This window comes from Anoplolepis gracilipes, chromosome 9 (genome assembly GCF_047496725.1).
Source record: "Anoplolepis gracilipes chromosome 9, ASM4749672v1, whole genome shotgun sequence".
Lineage (NCBI taxonomy): Eukaryota > Metazoa > Arthropoda > Insecta > Hymenoptera > Formicidae > Anoplolepis > Anoplolepis gracilipes.
The window spans coordinates 10,190,593-10,212,032 of NC_132978.1; the positions used below are offsets into that span (position 1 = coordinate 10,190,593).

Consider the following 21,440-nt stretch of genomic DNA (forward strand, 5'->3'; position numbering starts at 1 on the left):
CAAGAGGTAAAATGCAATGTGAAAAAGCGAAATATTCTCATATATAATGATACGTTATTTGCTTTGAATTTCTTTTGGATATCAACGATATTTTAAATTTATTTGATGTTTGAAAATATATTCTCAAAAAGAAAATCTTAAGTTTGCTAGTATATTAAAGAGGTCTATAAAAACTGTTACATATAATTGTAAAACAATAAAATTATTAAAAGTAGCAAAAAACAAACTTGAGAGGTAAATAATATAAAAAAAAACTCAAAAACTGAGATCACAAATTTTTGTAAAAAAATCAACATTACGTACAAAACAATACATATTTAATTAGTTAACGCATTATTTAAAATATTTCATGAAACAATTAAATTAATAGTAGTTTTATTAAATTCGATATTTTCACATATACACAAAGAATTTTTAATAATTGTGCCCGCATTTTATAACAGCAAAAATATTAAATTTAAGTTTATAATAGGTAAGACATTTAATAAAATATATTCATATTTAATATTTTTATATAAAAAACAGAGAGAATAAAAAATTTATTTCTGATATTTTTTATTTTTTATTATATCATAAAATCAATTTTAACAGAATGTTTTAGCATTATAGTTGAATGTTGTATGCATTATATGGCATAAAATTAGTATAAAATTATCAATGTCGCAAAGAGAGACCAAGTTTACAAGAAATATTGAATTAATTTGTAAGTGTTATATATTTTTCGTTCATCTGATGGTTACCTCTGCTATTGTCTGATATTTTCTCGAGTCTGCTCTTTTTTTGTTATTTATCCTTTTGTTTTTTATTATTCTTTCATGACACCAACAATATTTACTTGTAAAAATACTTTTTAATTATGACACGCGCGCTAATTAGCAGAATACGATGGTTGTGCGACACATATACATTATACATTTTTGATGTATCGCACACAATGCACGGTTTATTATATACGTTAAGCTAACAGATAAATATCCCTGAGTTGTGTATGTAATATTTGACAAATATGTAAGTTCGACTATTTGCACGCGATCGATCTTGCCTGAATAAATTTCACGAAACACATAATAAATGTTTTGACAAATTACAATGACATAAAAATTATTTATAGTACGCGGTTGTTAAATTATTACATAGCGATTATATTTATTAATTAAACACGATATTTCTTAATTACTTGAATATATTTACTACATTCTTGTCCGTAATGTTTTATTAATGATCGTAAAAAAAAGGATCGATACTTTACTCTAATACCGTGCAATTATACGAGTCGAGTTAATGGTTAATTAAAAAATATGTCTAAAAATACATAAAACTCCATATTGCACACCTGATACAGTTCTGTTATTTTATATATTCTACATAAATCCTGTGTAATAAATGTATATTATAAATGATCTTTTCTTTGCTCAATTATTCGCTTTGGTGAATTCGGTTTTGTGTATTACTCTGTGTTTTTAATCAGAAAATGATTAATTATACTTTATTTAGCAAAAAGCTTAATCAAAGCACGAGGCAAAATATATATAATCGAAACATTATTCATGAATTCATGAATGAAAATTTATTGTTTTAAATGTAATTAATAATATAATCGCAATAAGTATTAGAATTATTAACTCTTACCTCCTGTCGTTTCGATTTTTATTTCAAAGAAACATGTTGCGCGAAAAAATAGTTTTTATTTCAGTAAATAGCCGTCGCCGCGATACGCATACGGATTATTAATCGCGAAAGTTATTTAATTACGCGGATAGATAATCATTATAATTGTAATGATAATGATTGCATGTCGCGCCCGGTACTTCTTGTGATCACGTTTGGACGTGTAATGAAACAATGTATGAAACAGCTCGCTCGCAGCAGCGTTGCTGTGTTGTGTCTTTCTCTACTTTTTGTACTCCCTATTCTTACACACACTAGGTCGTCGCGTACTCAAGGCCACTATGTGTTTACAAAGCGTAATACCGTGTGACTGTTAACTCATTGTTGTAGAAACAATTAATGTATTATAAAATAAAAGAATGCGATATATATTTTTTTGATCTTCCAATTAATTATTAATAAATGTTTTATGCACTACAGTTTTTTTTGTTATTTGATTCACTTTATCTTATAATTCATACATGCTCTTAATTCGAAAATAATGGAAAAATTACATTTAAATCGGTGTCAAAGCTCGATGTAACATCTTCGCAAATTTCTCTTCACAAATATATTTAAAGAAATAATTATTACCCATAAAAAAAAATCGCGATGAAATAATAATGTACAATTCTTTCGTTTCGATTTCTGTTTGAAATGTATATAAATTGCAAAAAATATCTGCTAGATTTAATAAATCGTCTCGGTTCAAATCATTAATCGCTAAAATTTATTAATCGTGCGAAGTACTTGTCAATAATTATCGTTAGGTAATAATCCCGTTTAACATCTTTCAGTGTAGCATCTTTTCATCTTTTCTTCGCAATTATATTTTATCGAGAAATAATATCCTACAACGACACTCAAGTAAGCACATAGTGGCGTAAATTTTATTCTGTATCATCTTGTTATCTCCCAATATATGACTGCATTATGAAATGTTTTAAACGTAATCATTACTTACATTTATTATAATTAACGGTTATCAGTTCAGTCAATCGATTAACTCCTGCGATAAATAACATGTATGTACAAATTGATGATGATTATTTATCGAAGCATGTATTTCGCTTGATTGTTTTTTTTTTAAATAGAAAACGATAGGAAATGATAATCTAAATTATTTAATTTATAATTAATAATTAAATTGTTCAATTCTTAAATGTTTAATTTTTAATTTCTAATTTCTATACTTAAGAAAATATTGTTTTTTTGAAACTTGGATTTTGCATTGTATTTTAAATTTTAATTTACATATATAATTTGCAAATTAATTATGTAAAATTTATAGAATATAGAGTAATACACAAATTATTAAATCGAATAATGGAATAAAGGAAAGAATAACATATTGATTATTACTGATTATTAATACATTTATTTCGTCGAATTTGTGTTTGAATTGTATCGGACGTGCAATATTGAATTTTGTAAATTTTCGGACTACTTTTTTAAGTAGTTCGAATTTATTAACTCGACTTATGTATAACATCCCATGATAACAAAATAAAGTGTTGATGTAATTTTCAGTCATTAATAAAATATTACAGGTGCGAGATTAATGCATAACAAAAGTAACGATATTTTATTTTAATTTTTAATTATTTGTTTAAAAAATTTGTTGAAAGAGTAAAATAAATTTAATTGAACGCAATAATTATGCATATTTCTAAATGTTAATTATTTACAGGTGCGAGATTAATGCATAACAAAAGTAACGATATTTTATTTTAATTTTTAATTATTTGTTTAAAAAATTTGTTGAAAGAGTAAAATAAATTTAATTGAACGCAATAATTATGCATATTTCTAAATGTTAATTATTTTGGACACTGTGTTATATATAATTTGGATATATTTATATATATTTATATTTTACAGATGACGTTGTGTACTACAACTCCGTTGTTGCGCATCGCGTGCGTACCGGTAAGTTTTAAATTATTTATTTTATATACATATATATACGTAAAATCGAAAAGATCAATTTAATGAAATTATATCAGATATGTATGTAGTACTGAGTGAGAATAGAAAAAAACGCACAGATATAATTATGAAAAATTTTGTTAATCGCACATCAGTAAAATATCAGATACAATAGAACTTTTCCAAATTCTGATTGTTATTAAATTGTTTCTTGTATATTATAAATGTCATTCTAAGGAATATTTATTAATTAATGAATATTAAATTTTAATGATTCAATAACGCTATAAAGTTTGACGAGATGTTAAATTTTACTTTTTAATTATTATGCTTATATAAAAATATATAAATTATTATGTTTATAAAAAATTTGAATTACAATATTTTTTTATTAATGGGGAATGGAAATATTTTGAAATTAAATATATCGAGCTAGTCTTTTTGAGTGATTTTTGGCTAATAATGTCTGACAAGTAGGCAAACAACATGATCTATATAAATATTCACTCTCGTTCGTACACGTGTCACGCACACTCACTCCACTTATCCAAGTCCAACATATCTATATATAAGCTATAACATCAAGATTTAAAATCTTGATATATGTATATACATATATACGTACAGCTTGTCCTAGAATTTCTTATAAATTTTAAAGTTAATCTATACTCGCAATAAAAAACATGAAAAGACATTATCGTTTATCATAACTTCTCAACAATATATAACGGTTTATTCCAACACTATTAGAATATTTTATTGATATTTTAGTAAATAAAATACGCTTTTAAATTTTGTAAAAAAATATCGTATGTAGATTTACTTTCTACAAATTAGGAAGAAATTTTTCTGTAAATAAACATAATATATTTTGAGTTAAACAAAATCAAGATAAATTTTTCGGTCACTCACTGGTACACCCGCTGGTAAAAAACGCTCGAGAGAAGCGAGAGGTATGATAAAGCAGTCACGGTCCAAAGTGGCCAAGGAAATTGGTTCGCCTCGCGGTGGACTGTTTCCAGAGACCACGAGAGGTGTGTAAGTGCCGGAAGCACGGTTACCGCTGAAAGACACCTGCTAAAATAATAATACAATTAGAGAATTATATATTAGATGTAACACACGCTAATATTTGCGAGTATAAACACTATAAGAGATTACTCTCACATCAGTTACATATGTACACAATTTTATCTTTAATATTTTATATTAATATCAAGTTTGCAACACAGAATGTGCTTAAGGTCAGTAATTAGATAAACGTGTGAAATATTATTTAGAATATATGTGCACAAAATAAAAATACGTTTAAGTCGGCCTATTAATTTTAATTGATGTCTATAGACTTTCGATTGTAAGATTTTTAATTCGATTGTAAGCAAGTAATATTTATTGACTCAATTATTTTGCAATTTATAAATCAAGATAAATAATATATTTTGTCTAACGATCTCTTTCTCTCTCCTTCTCTCTCTATTAGATTTAATATATAATAATATCATCAATTTAGCCAAAAAAAAATTAAAAATGAAGTTTTACTTGTTACAAAGGTGAAGAAAGAACTCTTAATCAAGGTGTTTATTTAAATATCTTTTATTAATTAGATTTAAGCCTATTACAGTTTTTAAAAAACACATATTATTTACATTTTTACATTATACAATTTATTATTTCAAATTTATAATTTAGTTGATAAAAACATTTTAGCATAAAAATTTTGTATGTTCTATTTAAGAGTATACATATACTCAACATACATAATTTGAAAACTAAAAATTACTCCAAGCACCGTGCTTACAATCGAAAGTCAAAGTACATTCAACTAAACGGGTTTAAATTGTTTTTTAAATTTATTTAAAAATTTGAATTATTTAAAAAATTAATTTTTTTATTAATAATCAAATATAAGTTTATCCTGTATCATCTTAAATATATTACATATCTTGCAATAGTGATATGATTATAAGAGGGGGATATGAATAATAACTTGCTTGTATAAATTTTATAAAAGATTCTTTCTGGCTACGTATAAATATATTTAAAGATATTAAATAAACTTTACATAATATTCTGCAATCGCTTTTTATAGGCTAAAAAAATTTCACTGCGTTAAAATAAATTGACAATGATTTATGATGTAGGTTATTATTATCGCAAAATTAGAAATAAAAAAATTCGGATTTCAGTATGTGCATATAAGTATGTACATACATGTGTGCAATATGTGTAAATCGGTGTAAATATAGATTCACGCTCATGAGGACTTGTCCAAATAATTTATATTAGCAATAATAAAGATGTCAAGAGATAATATGTGTTCAAATAAAATAAAAATAGACTGTGGTATAGACGGAAAAGAATAGCGTAGCATGGGCAGATGTGCACGTGTGCGCTTGGCGTCTGACTCGACTTGTCTTTTACTACTTGCGCCCAAGCACAAACGGTCACCATGGTAGGTCTGGTCGCGTTTTTCCCACTGTACGTTTCACCTCTTGACTCTCGTAAAGTCTTACAGTTTTATAGTTCACGTACGCGCGATGCTGCATGGTTTACGTTGCATGTCAATTTTGCAAGTACGCTCGGCGTTAGCGATTGATCACACTGCCTTGTAATTTTTTATTTCTCTACAACTTGGTAACTGTGAAATGTTGTCTTTTATAAAGTAGAATCGGATAAAATATATACGAAAAATATATTTTAGAAGTAAAATAATTTATTGCTATTTTTTCTTAATGTATACAAATTAAAACTTTAATCTTTTGATTGTATATATTTCCTTTTAAACAATCTCATTAATAAAGTTCTTCTAATTTTTTGCAGTTAAGTTTTCGCTAGAATGGTGAAATTTTTTATGTTTATCTGTGTATATCTATCATTAAATATATGTATATATATTGTGTATATATATATATATATATATATATATATGTATATCACTGATTTTATATATTATTTCAATGTTACATACATTATGGTAGAAAACACTCTAATGTGCACATCATTAATGTATTGTGCGAAATGCACATATGCAAAGAAAAACTGACAGAATCGATAACAATTTACATGCTATTTAATGTGTAAAAATAGTGTGTCGGATAACGCAATAGGGACTGCGAGGTTTCTACTTGCATTATGTTTACACGCACGGCACGCAGACACACAAATGTGCAATATGTCTGTATTTACTACTTTACGCTTCCAAATTTATTTGTTATAAAATTCAAATTACTTTCCAAATATACATCTTGATTATTTTTATAATTAGAATATAAAATAGCAAAATAGTCTAAAACTGTCTAGTGGAAAGTAAACTCAGATATTTCATTACAATATATACATTCGTTTGCAATATTATCTCTCGTTTGTATAATTATCTCTAAGTAAATACACACACACATACATATTAAAAATATCGGATATTATATACATATAGATCTATATGTATTATGTATGTGTGTGTGCGTGTAGGTATTAATTAGGATGACGAACAGCCAACTATTTAAAAATAATAGCTCTACTGGGAGATGTTAACACAGTCACTTTTTTCTCATACAGATTAAGCAAACACTTTATTATCAGTTATGTATAATTAGACGCATGCAAATTTGCTCTATGTCAACACGTTATCAAGCATTCTGCAAATTTTCCAAGTGTTTTCTCAGAAGACATTTCTTAAGAAAGAGAGTATTGTAGCTTGAGAAAATTGATATGATAACGATAGATAAAAATGTTTAAAAATCGAAATATATACAAATATAATTTCGTTTTCCTTTTTTTAAGTAGAATTTGCACTGTGATATAAAAAAATAAAATTGTCTATTAATTTTATAAATCTAATTGCAATTTGCAATTTCTTTTTCCATAAATTGAATCTGCAATAGACAAGTAAAATATCAAATTTTATAAATGTCCATCTATATTACTTTTATATATTATTTTTAAATTAGCAAAGAATGTCGCGAATTTAAAAATTAGCAAATTATACTCGTTTCATTTATAGAATGCGCATTTATTAGAACGCAAACTTTCGCTTCTCATGTTGAAGTAAGATAAGCTATTGGCACGCGATTCTCTGCGTTGAAACATTTTTCATTTTTTTACATTTGCATAAATACGCGAAAAAAGTATGCCTAGTGTTTTGATCGTGTTGCATTGCGGATATACTATATAACGGTAAATGTTCACGGTACGCATCGTAAAGGTCAAAGATCGTTATATGACACTGCAGTCTTCGTTAGATTGTAAAAGCCGCAGCAACAACTTCAATCGCGAATTTCCGCACGTTACATTTTTCATGCTGCACGTTCTTTTCGATCACGCGAAAAGTATAACAAGGAGTTTGCTATTTCATATATCGTTTTATATGCTTCCAATATTTCTTATCTGCATCAATTTATTTCTAGGTTCGATTGTAATAATGTGGTACGCGAATGTTAATATAAAACATTTTTTTTCCTGATGTTAAAATTAATAAAAAATTATCGTTTTTTAAGAGTAAAATCCTATGACATCATTAAATGAATTATCATTGTCTTTCAATGATTCGATCAGTTGAGGATCGCTGTAAGACGTGAAACGTTATTATAATGTAATTTTCAGGTTGTTACTGAACTTAAACGTTCTTTAAATTCCGTTTGTCGATCAAACGATGCGATCGTGAGCTTTATTGCACTATTATACTACGAATCCGGCCCGAAAGTATCTTTTCTTGTTTGTAGAATACGACGTACTAAACGTTGGCGAAGAGACATCGCGATGGAATGCAATGTCAGGAGATTTTCAACGGAGTTGATAGCGATGAATTAAGTGTCGAATACTTGCATCGGGGCGAATTTATAACACGTTCTTGAATCCACTATGACGCGCAATAAGATAGTGACTTTGCGTGTTGCAGAGCTAGGTACTACTTTATGCCACTCCTCCTATAAATTATCTACATATTTCTCCTCTGTAACTTTACTTTATTTTTCGCTATCTGGTGGCCCACTTTAAACCATGACAATATAGCACTTGATTGTAATAATGACAATAGCAATTGAATGTAATTAATTTCTGTTAAGAAACTTGATAGTTATTATACTATATCTTATATATTTTTCATATATATTTTATTTATTATACTATATTTATAGTTCATTTTTTTAGTTAAATTATTTACTTTTTAATTAAATCGTATTACGAGTCTTAAAATTATTTATAGATCTAAATAAAAAAATTATATGTCAATACAAATTAAAAAAGCCATTATTGCGTGAACATAAAATATAGAATTATCCTAAATTAAATTAGTAATTAATTAATGTTTCATATAGTGGAACTTTTAATTTTTATGTAAATGATAGTTCAAGAATAATAAACCACCTACATATGTATAATGCATCGTTATGATTCGTTTGCTACAAACACATTCGTTTCTTGAATCAAATAATTTTAATGTCACAATCGCAGATTAATTTTGTTCCTCTTTCCTTTGATCGATTGTAAAGGAAATTATTATAATTATGATTAATTGCAGAATATGTATAACATTACTGCGGTAGTTTTCCGTGCATTCAAAGATATAGACATTAAAAGATAAATATCCTTGATAATTTATAGTATTATTTTCTATCATACACCGCAATCAATGTTATTTTTAAGAAATTTTTCATCAGTAGATAGTAGTCATATCAGAAGATAAATTAAGGTATACATATATTTCTTTAAGAATATCTTATATATTTTATCATGCAAACTTAATTATGCATCTAACAATGAAGGATTTAGATAATTTTCTGTAAATGAAGAAATGTTAAAAAGATCGCTCATCAGGTTTTTTTCCCTTTCGAATTCGTTAGAATTTTCAAATTATATACTTACTTGCCTAGACGCAGTCGGGGTCGGTGGATCGGAAGATTCCTTCTGGTTTTGCTTTCTTCTGGCCTGATTCTGCGCACCCTGCGCAGAACCGCCGACGGGTCCGCCGCCACCCCACTTGATTACATGAGGTCCCGAATTACGACGTGGCGGCGGACCCAGCCGCTCGCCCTGATCCTCGGGTGGCGAGCCAAGCGCCCCACCTGGTGGTGACAGGAACAAGTGAGTACGATAGCCGTGCCCCTGGTGCTCGTGATCGCCCATCGACGGAAAGTATCCGAATTCCCGGCTGCGTCGTATGGGTCCACGTGCGCCGCCGACCACCGACTGGCCGACGCGCGCCGCGCCAAAACGCGTTCCTAGCTGACCGAACGAAGCCGCACCGGTTCCGTAAACGCTACCCAGGACAGGCCGAACTTCCCCTAGTCCTCCTCCACCTAGTCCGCCACCACCGGATCCTTTCTCGCCTCCGAAATTCTTGCGGAACATAAGATTCATGACTGACTTCAGTGCACGATTTCAGATCGCTATCAGCATATATTTCTCGTGGTGTGTATGTGTGTTTGTTTTTTTTTTTTTTTTTTTTTTCCTTTTCTCTTTTTACTCGACCGTATGATATGTTCGGTCGATTCGGTCGGGTGTTCGAGGATGCGCGTGGAAGAGAGACATTTTGGTGGTGGCGGTGTGCGACAATCACAAGGAGGTATGGAAACGTTTAGCGTTTCTTTAAATCTTTCTTAAAGATTCCCGATACACGATTTCGTGTCTAGGATTTTGCCGTTTTTTCGACACAAAATCTTTTCTTTTTTTTTTTTGCGCACGATCCTCTCTGGGCACATCGATAGCCGTGTCTAACTCATGGCGGAATGTACACTATGAGATTAACGACACATTGTAAACGCCAATTTTGGCGTATGATGTTTCGTCCGAGCCCAGGAGAAATCGGCGTAATGTAGCAGCGGACATCATTGAAATCGGAATTGGAGTTTAAGCCGCTCGTGCAAAGGCGCTGACAATCAATCCCCGATAGGGGATACTCGCGGAAATGTTCGAGTACTTTAACTTTTACCGACTTCTGCCGTGTTGTACTAAAGCACTCGCGTGGCTGATCTAGGTCGAATGAAAAGAATGATAATGATCTGTCGCGCGATCTCTCGACCGAAATACACGGAAGATAATAGAAACTTTTGACTTCAGAATACTGATTGTGAAAACGGATAAAATCTTTACGTATATATATATATATATATATATATATATATGTATATTTTGTGGAGAGTATATATTAAAATACAAACGTGATAAAAATTTAAACTTTTTAATATTTTACGAAAATTATAAAATATTAATATTGCCTTAAAATGAAGCACAAAATTATCGAATAATCTATTCTATTTAATAATATAATTATTTAAGATATATACGTCTGCTTTGTCAGCGTGTGTGAAAATTATTGTTAGTATTTCAAAATATTTTTACTCTGTTGAATAAATGTACATTTTATTAAAACTTTATTAAAATTTTATTAATATGTAAATTTTAGATATGCAAAAACTAGATTAATTTTTTCGCGACGCCTATTTATCGATGTCGTACTCTTCGTGTTTTTAAAAAGCGTGAGCGATATAAGAAATCACGAATTTATATCTGAATTTATATCTGAAAACTAAGTTAACGGCACTTACACGTTATTTCTCCGAACTATCCATAGTTTACAAAGAATGTACAAAAGAAAAGAAACATAAAGAAACCTGCATAATTAAACAAGATCAATACCCTGAAAGACGACTTGATAAAATACTATAAATACATAAGTATAATTAAAAATATAACAACGGTCTGTGTATTATTTTTTTCTATTAATTGACACCTTATATTAAAGAGTTATAGGATAATTTTCTTTACTAACAACAAAATGAACTCAGGATATTTTCATACAGTTGATACGTACATATAAATAAAGTACAAAATAAATAAACTGCATAATTTCAAAATTAAATAAACAACGTTATAAATCGCGTTAGCTTAATACATATTAATAGTTTCTCTAATTTTGTACATGTAAGTGATAATACACATCACACAGTTGAAAAACAATAAGATCGCGAAAATCGAAACACTGATTCAATATGCGAAATAAATATTAAATGATTCGTTAACATTGTTGTAATTCAATTTCCAATTTGCTCTTTATCAAATATAAGCTTTATAATTCGATACACTGATAAAAAGATAACGGAAAGTACTCGTTAAATCGAAGTTGTTGAATGATAACTTAAACAATTTTAACACCTAAGGTCGCGTGTAATTAGATTTTGTCAATTCGATACACATTCTAAAGAGCTATATGCAGATCGTGCTATTAATCCTTTGCGTCAGCTGCACTGGATGAAATATTATTTTGAATATTTAACAATATTAAATTATTCGTTCGTGTTAAAAAATATTTATGCACTGTTCAATAATTTATATATTTTACATTTTATTAAATTTATTTGTGTTTAAATTTGTTTGATATTATTTGTAATCTCACTTTTTTGAAAAATTAAGTTTATAAAAGTAGGACATTTAAATTAACCACAGAGAGTTATATATAATGCGTGACATATAAGATTAAATGAGGCACGAAAACGCGTACGTTGACTAACGTTTGCCACTTCGCAGTGAACTGTCTCGTTGTAGAAACGGCACGAGCTTTAATAGTCTCTCGATTGATCTAAAGCAGACTGCTTTATCAGTAGCATACGACGCAGACATAGATGCGTAAAAACGAAAAAATTATTTAATTCATTTTAATGCTGCGCGTTTTAATCGACAATAATAAAAAATGTAATCTATATTGACTCGAATGTTATAATAACTGAATGTTATAATATCTGAAGAGTATTTCTTGTTTAACAAATCTTGTTGCGACGATATTTTTGTAGTAATTTAATTCTAATAATTAAAAACTTGCAAAAAGTATTTGATAAAACATTCTATCCAAAGTTTGTGATATGTCGAATGACATTCTAATGGTATGTTTTATAAAAAAATTTTACAATTTTAAAATTCTAAGATCAGTTCTTCCAAATTATTTTGAAATGAGATAGAATTTTTGCAACTTATAATTTGTTTTAAGCACGTGTTCCATTACTTTATATGATAACGATGCAAATCAGTTAACGAGGTAAACGTCTTTTACTATTTTATTTGATCTATAGGCAAGGTACGTGACCGTGAGTTTATATTAGTTACTGGACTTAATATACAAGGTTATTGTTTCCTCTGTTTATATCTTCTAATGCAATATGTCACATTAAACTAAATTATATGTTTAAAAAAATATTAAAGCATTTATATAATAAAGATTTTTTAATCAATTTTACTAATTTCAAGCATTATTTGTGTACGTGTTATACTTCAATTTTTATTTAACATTTTTTAATTTTAATATATTAAAACAATTAGCAAAAATAACAAAATATTAAAAAATTTAAAGTTATATGATACATATATTAGTTTCGAATATTCTATATCATGGTATAAAAATTTCATGTAATTTATTTTTCATATTGTAAGATTAAATAAATGTGTAATAGTACAAAATATAATGTAATATATAAATGTATAAAAATAATTTATCTCGTTTGTTTGAAGCAAATAAAAATAATTCGAAGCGGGAAAGTCATCATCTAAGAATTTTAGTCAGTAACTACATGCGAAAGAAACAAATTGCTTGAATGCTACAATACTGTGGCAACAAACTACGGCAATTTATCTCATTGACTTTTTAACGAAATCCGCCGAATTTACTCTGTTATCGAGTCACGTATCGTGGAGAGAAAATTCAACTTTTCCTGGCAATAAAGCAAATATCGAGATTAACATTTATTCTCGGATTTGCACTAAAGCAGTTTATGCGGTTTCAAATACTGTCATAATAGTGACTATATATAATAATTAAAAGAAGAACTTTTAATTATTATAAATATAACTGTTCTCTTATTATATTAATATGTTTAATGGACTAAATTTTAAACATTAGATATATTAATTACATTCTAACTATAATTATTCTACTCAATAATAAATAAATATTTCGAGAGATTTAACATGCAAGTTTCAGATTATAACCTAAAACAAAAATCTCTCTTTAATCTTTCTACAATTATTCTTAATATTAAATTATTAAGTTAAAATGTTTTTTTCCCATTTTTATTATTGTGTTAAATATAGATGTCAATTTTATTGACCTGTCAGTTTGATGGCCATATTTTGAATGAAATTCAAAGCTAATCCCGATCGATTATTCTGGCTTCATCGTGACTTTTATTTTTTTCTATGTAACACAGTACACACAGACACACAAAATAAATATAGTTTGATACGATAATGATTTTTTATTTCGTCGAAAAAAAACCTTGCACTTCAAACTAATTTTACATATATACTTTCTTCGCAAAATCTCGATTGTTAAACTAACTTGGTAGACTATGAACGGCTTCTACTACTAGAGGAAACAATCGTTCAAACTTTATGCAAATTTTGGAGTTTTACACGAGTAAAGCAAGCGAGCAACTGTCTCCGTGATAATATGCGAATATATAAGGACAAGGACGAGACTGTCGTCTATCACAGCTGTCGGAATGCCATTACAAGCGATGACCGATATAAAACTCACGGTTGATCAAAAACTACAATTATATACATAGAGAGAGAGTACGATAGATCTAGAAATATTTTTCACAACATAATGAGGACACATTGCGTGATAATTAAATGCACTATTATACGACGAAAACGAAAGCTGGAAATGGATAGGAATGATCAATGAATGATTTACAGTTGATTTATATCGTTTTAAAATATTCAAATAAGAGAAGATGTTTAACATTACGCGATATTCGATTATATGAATAAAATATCACTTGAAATATTCTTTTAAGCGCGAAAAAATCTATAAAATTTTAAAATTTTTTATACTTTATAATTTTATAAAGTATAAAAAATATATAATTACATATAAAAATTATAATAAAAATGAATGTGCGAATATCTTAATTTGAACATTCTTTTGTGATAAAAAGTTTTCAAAAACATTTCGCGTATAAATCGTATAAACTTAAACCACGGTCATTCTATCAGAAAAAACAAAGTTATATTGATGTGAAAGCACGAATACTTGGACGTCTACTTTGCTCTGTAGATCGATACTATATTGAAATATTCACGAGTAACTCGATTGGCATGAGTGCACAGCCGCATTGCAAGGATGAAGTAAAAGAAAATGACGATTAAAGACTTTTATCTATTTGTGTTTCCAGCATTGGTGACTATAATGTCCGTCTTATATGAAAGAGCTTAAACTCTGTCATATCATTTCACATAATTCGCAATATAAAAGCATAAATGGTATTATTCATATCAGATATATTCAATGCCATTGAATTCCGCGTTTATTCTATTCATACGAGACAAGCGAGGAAAAATAACGTCAAAGTCACGATAGACAGTACAGAGGCATTTATGAAACACGTGTTCTGTGCAGTCGATCGATCTTGTATTGTAATATTCACACTACACACGCGATTGTCGGCAAGGTTCGGATTCGGCATCTTTGAGATAACGGGTGATTTAAATGAACGGTGTACTTCAATGGTATAACTTTATTGGTCGCAACGTGACATGCATTTCGTATCGATGAAATATAGAGTAACGGGAGTGGCATATTTATGCTAGAATTCGTTTTGTAAATGATATTTCGGCAAGTTTCTTTTCGGTTCGGTAAGATAACTTGATCTTATAATTCAACAAAGTAATGCTGCGTGCACAACGCGATCTCGCAATTTGAGTAATCTTGTGACAGTCGTATTAATACTTGGGCAAGTTAATCTCGCGCGAAAAATTCGATCATAATTTTCCATTAATCATTGAATTATCGAAAGGGTGAGGATGATCGGTATCATACACGTTAGTACTCGTGAAACCTGTGTTTTGCGCGGTAAATCGATAACGCTTTGAAATATTTACACGCGCGACACGAAATACGCACATTAATCGCGAAGGAAATATTTTTTTACGGGATGACAGAATGACAGCGCGTATAATGGTAATCTGATGTGTAAAACTGCGCATAGGATGGAAGGCAGATTTTTCTACGAATACGACGAGTACACGATAGGATTGGAGAGAGAGAGAGAGAAGAGTACAGACACATGACACACACGTGTTCCAGACGCGATAGATCGATATACTGATTGAAATATTCACTGTATAACGCGATGTGTGCCGCGACGTCAAGGTCTCTCCACGAAGGTTATTATCTCTGCTTGTCTTGACTTGCTTGATCCAGACATGCGATGCCACGCGATGCCACGCGATGTCAGCTTGACGGCGTGTGTCACGATGGTACCTCGGTCGAGAGTGAATACGGTCCTGGCGACGCACGCATTCACTCGAGTGAGAGCGCGTTCTTTCGCGTTACTTTGAAAGATCGCGGCAGGGTGCGCGGAAAAGAAAGAGAGAAATGGAGAAAGAATGAGAAATGGAGAAAGACGGAACGAGCGTAGAGACGCGGCGCACTCCTGGCGAACGACACCTTCGCACTGAGCCATGGCACGAGGTATCGCGACGTTTCTCAGGGCCGTCGAGAAACTGTAGCTCCCCGCGAACGTGCTGTGCGACTAGATAGACGAAGACACGTGGGAGTCGCGCTACGTCGTCTGCCTAATTCAAGCGTAGCAATTGCTACCTCGCGCGCAGTTTCGATAATGTCATTTTCTTATGAGGAGTGATTAAGTTATTACGCGTCATTGTATAATATATTTGGCAAACGTCACCCCAGACGATATCTATTTTAGAAGCGCGTTCTGGCGCAGGCAGAACTTTTCGGACGCAGTTAAGTTAAAAATTAATTTTTATCAGTTAGAATTATAATGTGAGTCATGTGAGTAATATGCAGTGTGATGTTATCGTATTTGCTTATTGAAGAAAATATTTATTCCATGAAAATGACGAAGAGATATTGCAGTATTTCTGAATTTAGACGTTTGCTTGCATAAGGTTGACAAGTCAAACAGATATATTATATATGACAATGTTTATATATTAATATTGATTGAGATTTTTATAGGATTTTATTTGTGTTATAACAAATATAAAAAATATCATAAAAGAAATTTTTTATAAAAAAGATAAAAGATTAAGTATATGAAGAATAGAAACGTGAATTTCTTGATTAAATTAGATGTCGAAAGACGAAAACTATTTTACACACCATTATGAACATACATATTTTTTTATCATTTTAAAATCATTAATTAACGGATAATATCGTGCTTGTAAATATTCGAATATTTTTTATTTATATTATATTTTCTTCTAATAGCTACTAATTGACTTAAAGATCTTCAATAAAATCATCTGCCTTTTTTTATTTAGAATAATCTAGAATACAAAAAGATTGAAATTCTATTTTTAATGTGTATACTTTTTATAATTATATATATTAAGAAATATTTAATGAAGAATCGATAAAATATCTAATGAAATTATTTAAACGGGAATAAATGCAAAAATATTTTTATTTAGTTAATTTATAATTATATAAATTAATATTAATAATTATATATTAATAATTATATAAATTAATAATATATAATTGTATTATATAATAGCGAATTAAAAATTAATACGATCACATGATTATTCGCTGAATATATTTTTTGGTATGTATAAACGTATTCTAAAGTATCTATTTTTATATTTATGAAACAAAAACGATAGCATTAATTCTAAAAATATGGCATTTTGTATGTGAGTGACATATTAATTATCTGACAAGTATCGCAATTTTTATATGCAACTGTTTAATACTGCAGAAAGAAATACTTTAAAAAGAAATCTCCATCGCAAATTGAAAAAGTAAATAATGTAAATAAATTTTCCTACATATCATAGAACTATTTAATTACTTTCACTGTTTAAATTCTAAGATTCTAATTTTGTGAGTAAGGCAAACACAAAAATAATACTGGTAAAATATAAGAGTCATGAAACGCATGGAATACAAAACACAGGTCATCATGTTTCTTTGCAAAAGTTAATTTACAAGAGGTAGAACAGAAAAAGATATATATGTATATGTATATTTATGTGTGCAGCGTGTTGCACTAATAAAAACACTTGTGCCACTTTTTTTACTGGATGTATAGAAAAGAAATAATCATAGAATGTTATCATTTCAAACTAATGAGTAATTCAAATAGATAATTAAAATATTTGTTTTATTATATATACACACATTTAATTGATTATGTATATTTTTTATATATTTATACATATTTTATATATATATTTTAGATTATATATACATTATATTTACACAATATAATTATAAATGATTTGATTATTGAAATATTATAATTGATATTTAGTTATTAAGATAACTGTGTAAATTAGATCGAATTAAAAACACATTAAGTTGTTTATACTTTCAGCAGTATAGATAAATATTTTTTTCACGTTACATTATTGATAAATGTAACGTTAAAATGAGTGCCGAATTTTGATCACAAGTTTGCTGGTGAAGCCATCTATTTTTTAGAATTGGTAGTTTTTCTTACATCGTTCGAAAGTCTGTCTGCCAAGAATCACACGTTCACTGCTGACAGACACAAGGTAGTTTTTTTATTTGAGGAAATTCGTCTTTCACGGGTCAATAGTTACTATTCGACACGACATGCATGTTGAAAGAAAGAGAAAGAGAGAGGAACAAAAGTGGAAAATGCTCGCCGTACCCAATCGCGATTGTTGCACTTCAAAAGATTTATACTTTAGTTGCCAAGAATTGGCACACCTTCTGCCTTAATAAAACGAGCTACATTCCCGGATATATGTGACTTCGATTTATCTCTTTCAATTAATGGTATCTCTGTCGTCGTCTTTATTGCTTTACTTATTTCCTTGAACCTATTTGTGCTGCTCTTAAACCACACACCCGGCCGATACAAGATTACAAAGAGCTGAAATAATACTACTTCTGTAGAGGTATTAAATTGATAGACATAAATGTTTTTTTCCGAATTTTTAGGCAGATCGGTTATTTGCAATCGATTTAACTTCTCGGCTTCACCGTCGCTTCTGAGATCGAAATCTTTCGGGGGAGACACAACTTATCGTTATATTTATGTGCCGCGACGTACGTTTATTCTTGGCAAACGTTTGAAAACTAAAGTTGTCTCAAGTATTAATAGTGCGACGGTAATATGGCAGAACTATGAATACCTCAAGGTGTTCGTGACAGACGGCTCATGCTGGCACAGACGTGTCAGACGACATTTCAAAATCATTGATCTGATATTTTGATTTAGTCGAGTCAGTTTACAATATGACTCTTCAATTCGTCTTTTTTTCATTTGATATTTTGAGGTGGAAAACTCCTCTGATATTTATATTATCAATTGCTATAACAGAATGAAAAATCGATCGACTTTGATCGAAGGGTTTGAGTCGATCGAGTACCTCCATTTGGACACTTTATAGATGAGATACATTTTGACACTTTCTTCATGTATTTTATATACTCAAAATAAGGAAGCATTACCTAATGGTACTTTAAAAGCTAAAGTCTTTTGTATTGTGTTCTCATATGGCTTAAAATTAATTTCTTTTAATGTAGAGTATAATTCTTAAAAATAAAAATAAAAAAAATATAAATAAATAAAATTTACGAGCACACATTTCTTAATAAATAGTCTTAATAGAGAAATGTTTATCGTCTGCGGAGATATATTAGAAAAGATCTGCATTGTGTAAATATGTGAGGAATGTTACATGGATATAAATGTTACGAGCTACGAGCACTTTTATCATCGACGAGTCGCAAAAGTCTATAAACCGGAAAGTAAATTTGAAAAACGACCGTGTGCATGTTCGTTTTTCAGATTATGACATATTTGAAATTGCAAGAATAACATGATCGATTAATAAGTTGTAACTTTTGCATGTGTTCTTCAACCTTGAACAATTTATATTTGATTGTGATTTTTTTATATCCGTTGGTATAATATGTCACCTTTTTTATATGTAGAATTTAATAGTTGTATTATTTTAAGTATAGTATTCTGTTTTTTCGTTTACACAATTTCTAAACATTTAAAAACTACGTTGATTAGTTTAATTAATGCGAAAAAACAATAATAGATTAAATGCATTATTTGATTGTTTCTTCTAGAAATGAAAAGAATAACGACGCGATTATTATTTGTACAAAATAAAATTGTAACATAAAAATTAGCGTTTTTTTTAATTTATAGTTAATTTAATATTGAATTTAAAAAAGCAAAAGATTGTTGGATATTTTTTCTTACATGTCATTCCCAAAAATAGATTTGGCAACAGTAACGATATTCAAATATCACATCTGTTAATTAATTCAATTAAATAGAATTAAATATACTTTGCCGCAATTTATCATATTTCTCACTCACATTCATTCATTATAAAACCACCTGTGACGTGTTTGGCACTCTATCTACCACGGTTTTTGAGTATTTATTGGAGATGCGTAGAGTCATAAATAATTTCTGAATCATTTTAATTCGAGGGATTGGTCACTAACAGTTATAATGTACAAAAATTACCCTTTGATACGGATTACCCTTAAATTATACCTCGGATTACTTAAGATTACCTAATAGTATCTCAAATTAAAAATAAATTTTGAAAAAGAAATTTTACTTTAAATTATTTTAACGCTAAAGATTATTTAGATTTACCAAAAATAACCTTGGATTACCCAAAATTTTGCTGGGATTGCCGCTGAATTACCTAGCCCTTGTACAAAAATTACCTCAGTGACCAACCCCTCGTTCTAACTTTTTTGTGAAAATTTAATTATATCAAACTTTTCAGTATCACGTAAGAATATACGTAACACGTAAGAATACATATATATATATAATATTCAATATAGCTTTTGTGCACCCATGAAATATATATATATATATATATATATATATATTTATTTTAGTAACAAAAAAAGTTACAAGAGAAAAAATAAAAAATTCCTTAATCAAATATTTATATTTTTAATTTTTACAAATGCAAATTAGATATTTAAATATATATATATATAACAGATTAATCTGTTTTTTAAAAAAGAGGAAATTTTATTATATTATGATTAAAAATATATTTTCGTTTAATTTAACAAGATAAACTTATCAGCTGTCTGCAATTTTTTGTTTTAAAACAGAACCTTGATATTTATATATTTTATATTTCGTGCGATCTGATCTACGAACAGTCTCAAATTTATTATTTCATTCTGGTTGATGTAAAAATATTATGATGAAAAATATCGTTTACGCTAATATGAGATACGTAAATTTTTATTATGATCTTCGGACGAATCTACCACGACTAACGCAATATCACTGTAATTACAATCTATTTTCGTGTCTAGCTTAATTCGTATATTAAAAACGAGTCAAATAAATTTTTTACTTCTTTGATTATTTAATTGCTAAATTATTTTTTACAATGATTTATTTATGCGACCAAACTGGCAAATCAAATTTATTATTAAAAGGTTGACATCGATGACGTTTCGACCTTTGGTTTAGGTCCTTTTCTAGTCTTGATTGACACTGACGGTTGAGGTGTTACATTAAACTTACACGTCAGAAAGTCGACTGAAAAGGACTTAAACCAAAGGTCGAAACGTCGTCGATGTCAACCTTTTAATAATAAATTTGATTTGCTAGTTTGGTTGCATAAATAAATCATTGTATAATTTTCATTACTGGTGATATAAATTAATATCAATAAATTATTTTTTATTTAAAAATTAGTTTTTATATGATAAATTAAATGTAAAAACATTTGTAGTGTATTCTGTTTATTCGTATAAGCGGAAGATATTAATAACGTTATATAATATATTATGTATTATAACAATATTAAAATTACTGATATAATTATAGCGACATTAATAAATATTATTCTTTTCTCTTATGAGAATT

The 21,440-nt window shown here is 28.9% G+C and overlaps 2 protein-coding genes across 10 annotated transcripts in view; one reads left to right on the forward strand and one right to left on the reverse strand.

The window, feature by feature from the left end:
* LOC140669172 (uncharacterized) overlaps positions 1 to 21,440 on the reverse strand; it is a 30,767-nt gene that overhangs the window by 6,339 nt on the left and 2,988 nt on the right. The window contains exons 1-4 of one of the 9 annotated variants that reach the window (XM_072898742.1): positions 11,966 to 12,367; positions 11,118 to 11,183; positions 9,436 to 10,542; positions 4,489 to 4,653 (exon numbers count right to left, since the gene is read on the reverse strand). In XM_072898742.1, the coding sequence (XP_072754843.1) occupies positions 4,489 to 4,653; positions 9,436 to 9,930 (660 nt within the window). In that variant the 5' untranslated portion in view covers positions 9,931 to 10,542; positions 11,118 to 11,183; positions 11,966 to 12,367. Of the gene's footprint in view, positions 1 to 4,488; positions 4,654 to 9,435; positions 10,543 to 10,856; positions 10,876 to 11,117; positions 11,333 to 11,965; positions 12,368 to 15,668; positions 16,061 to 18,038; positions 18,058 to 21,440 lie in introns of those variants that run through there. The other 8 variants (XM_072898744.1, XM_072898737.1, XM_072898745.1 and 5 more) reach the window with 8 other exon arrangements.
* LOC140669171 (gamma-aminobutyric acid receptor subunit alpha-6) overlaps positions 1 to 21,440 on the forward strand; it is a 117,709-nt gene that overhangs the window by 971 nt on the left and 95,298 nt on the right. The window contains exon 2 of the mRNA XM_072898735.1: positions 3,529 to 3,576. The gene's annotated coding sequence lies outside the window, so the exon portion shown is untranslated. The remainder of the gene's footprint in view (positions 1 to 3,528; positions 3,577 to 21,440) is intronic.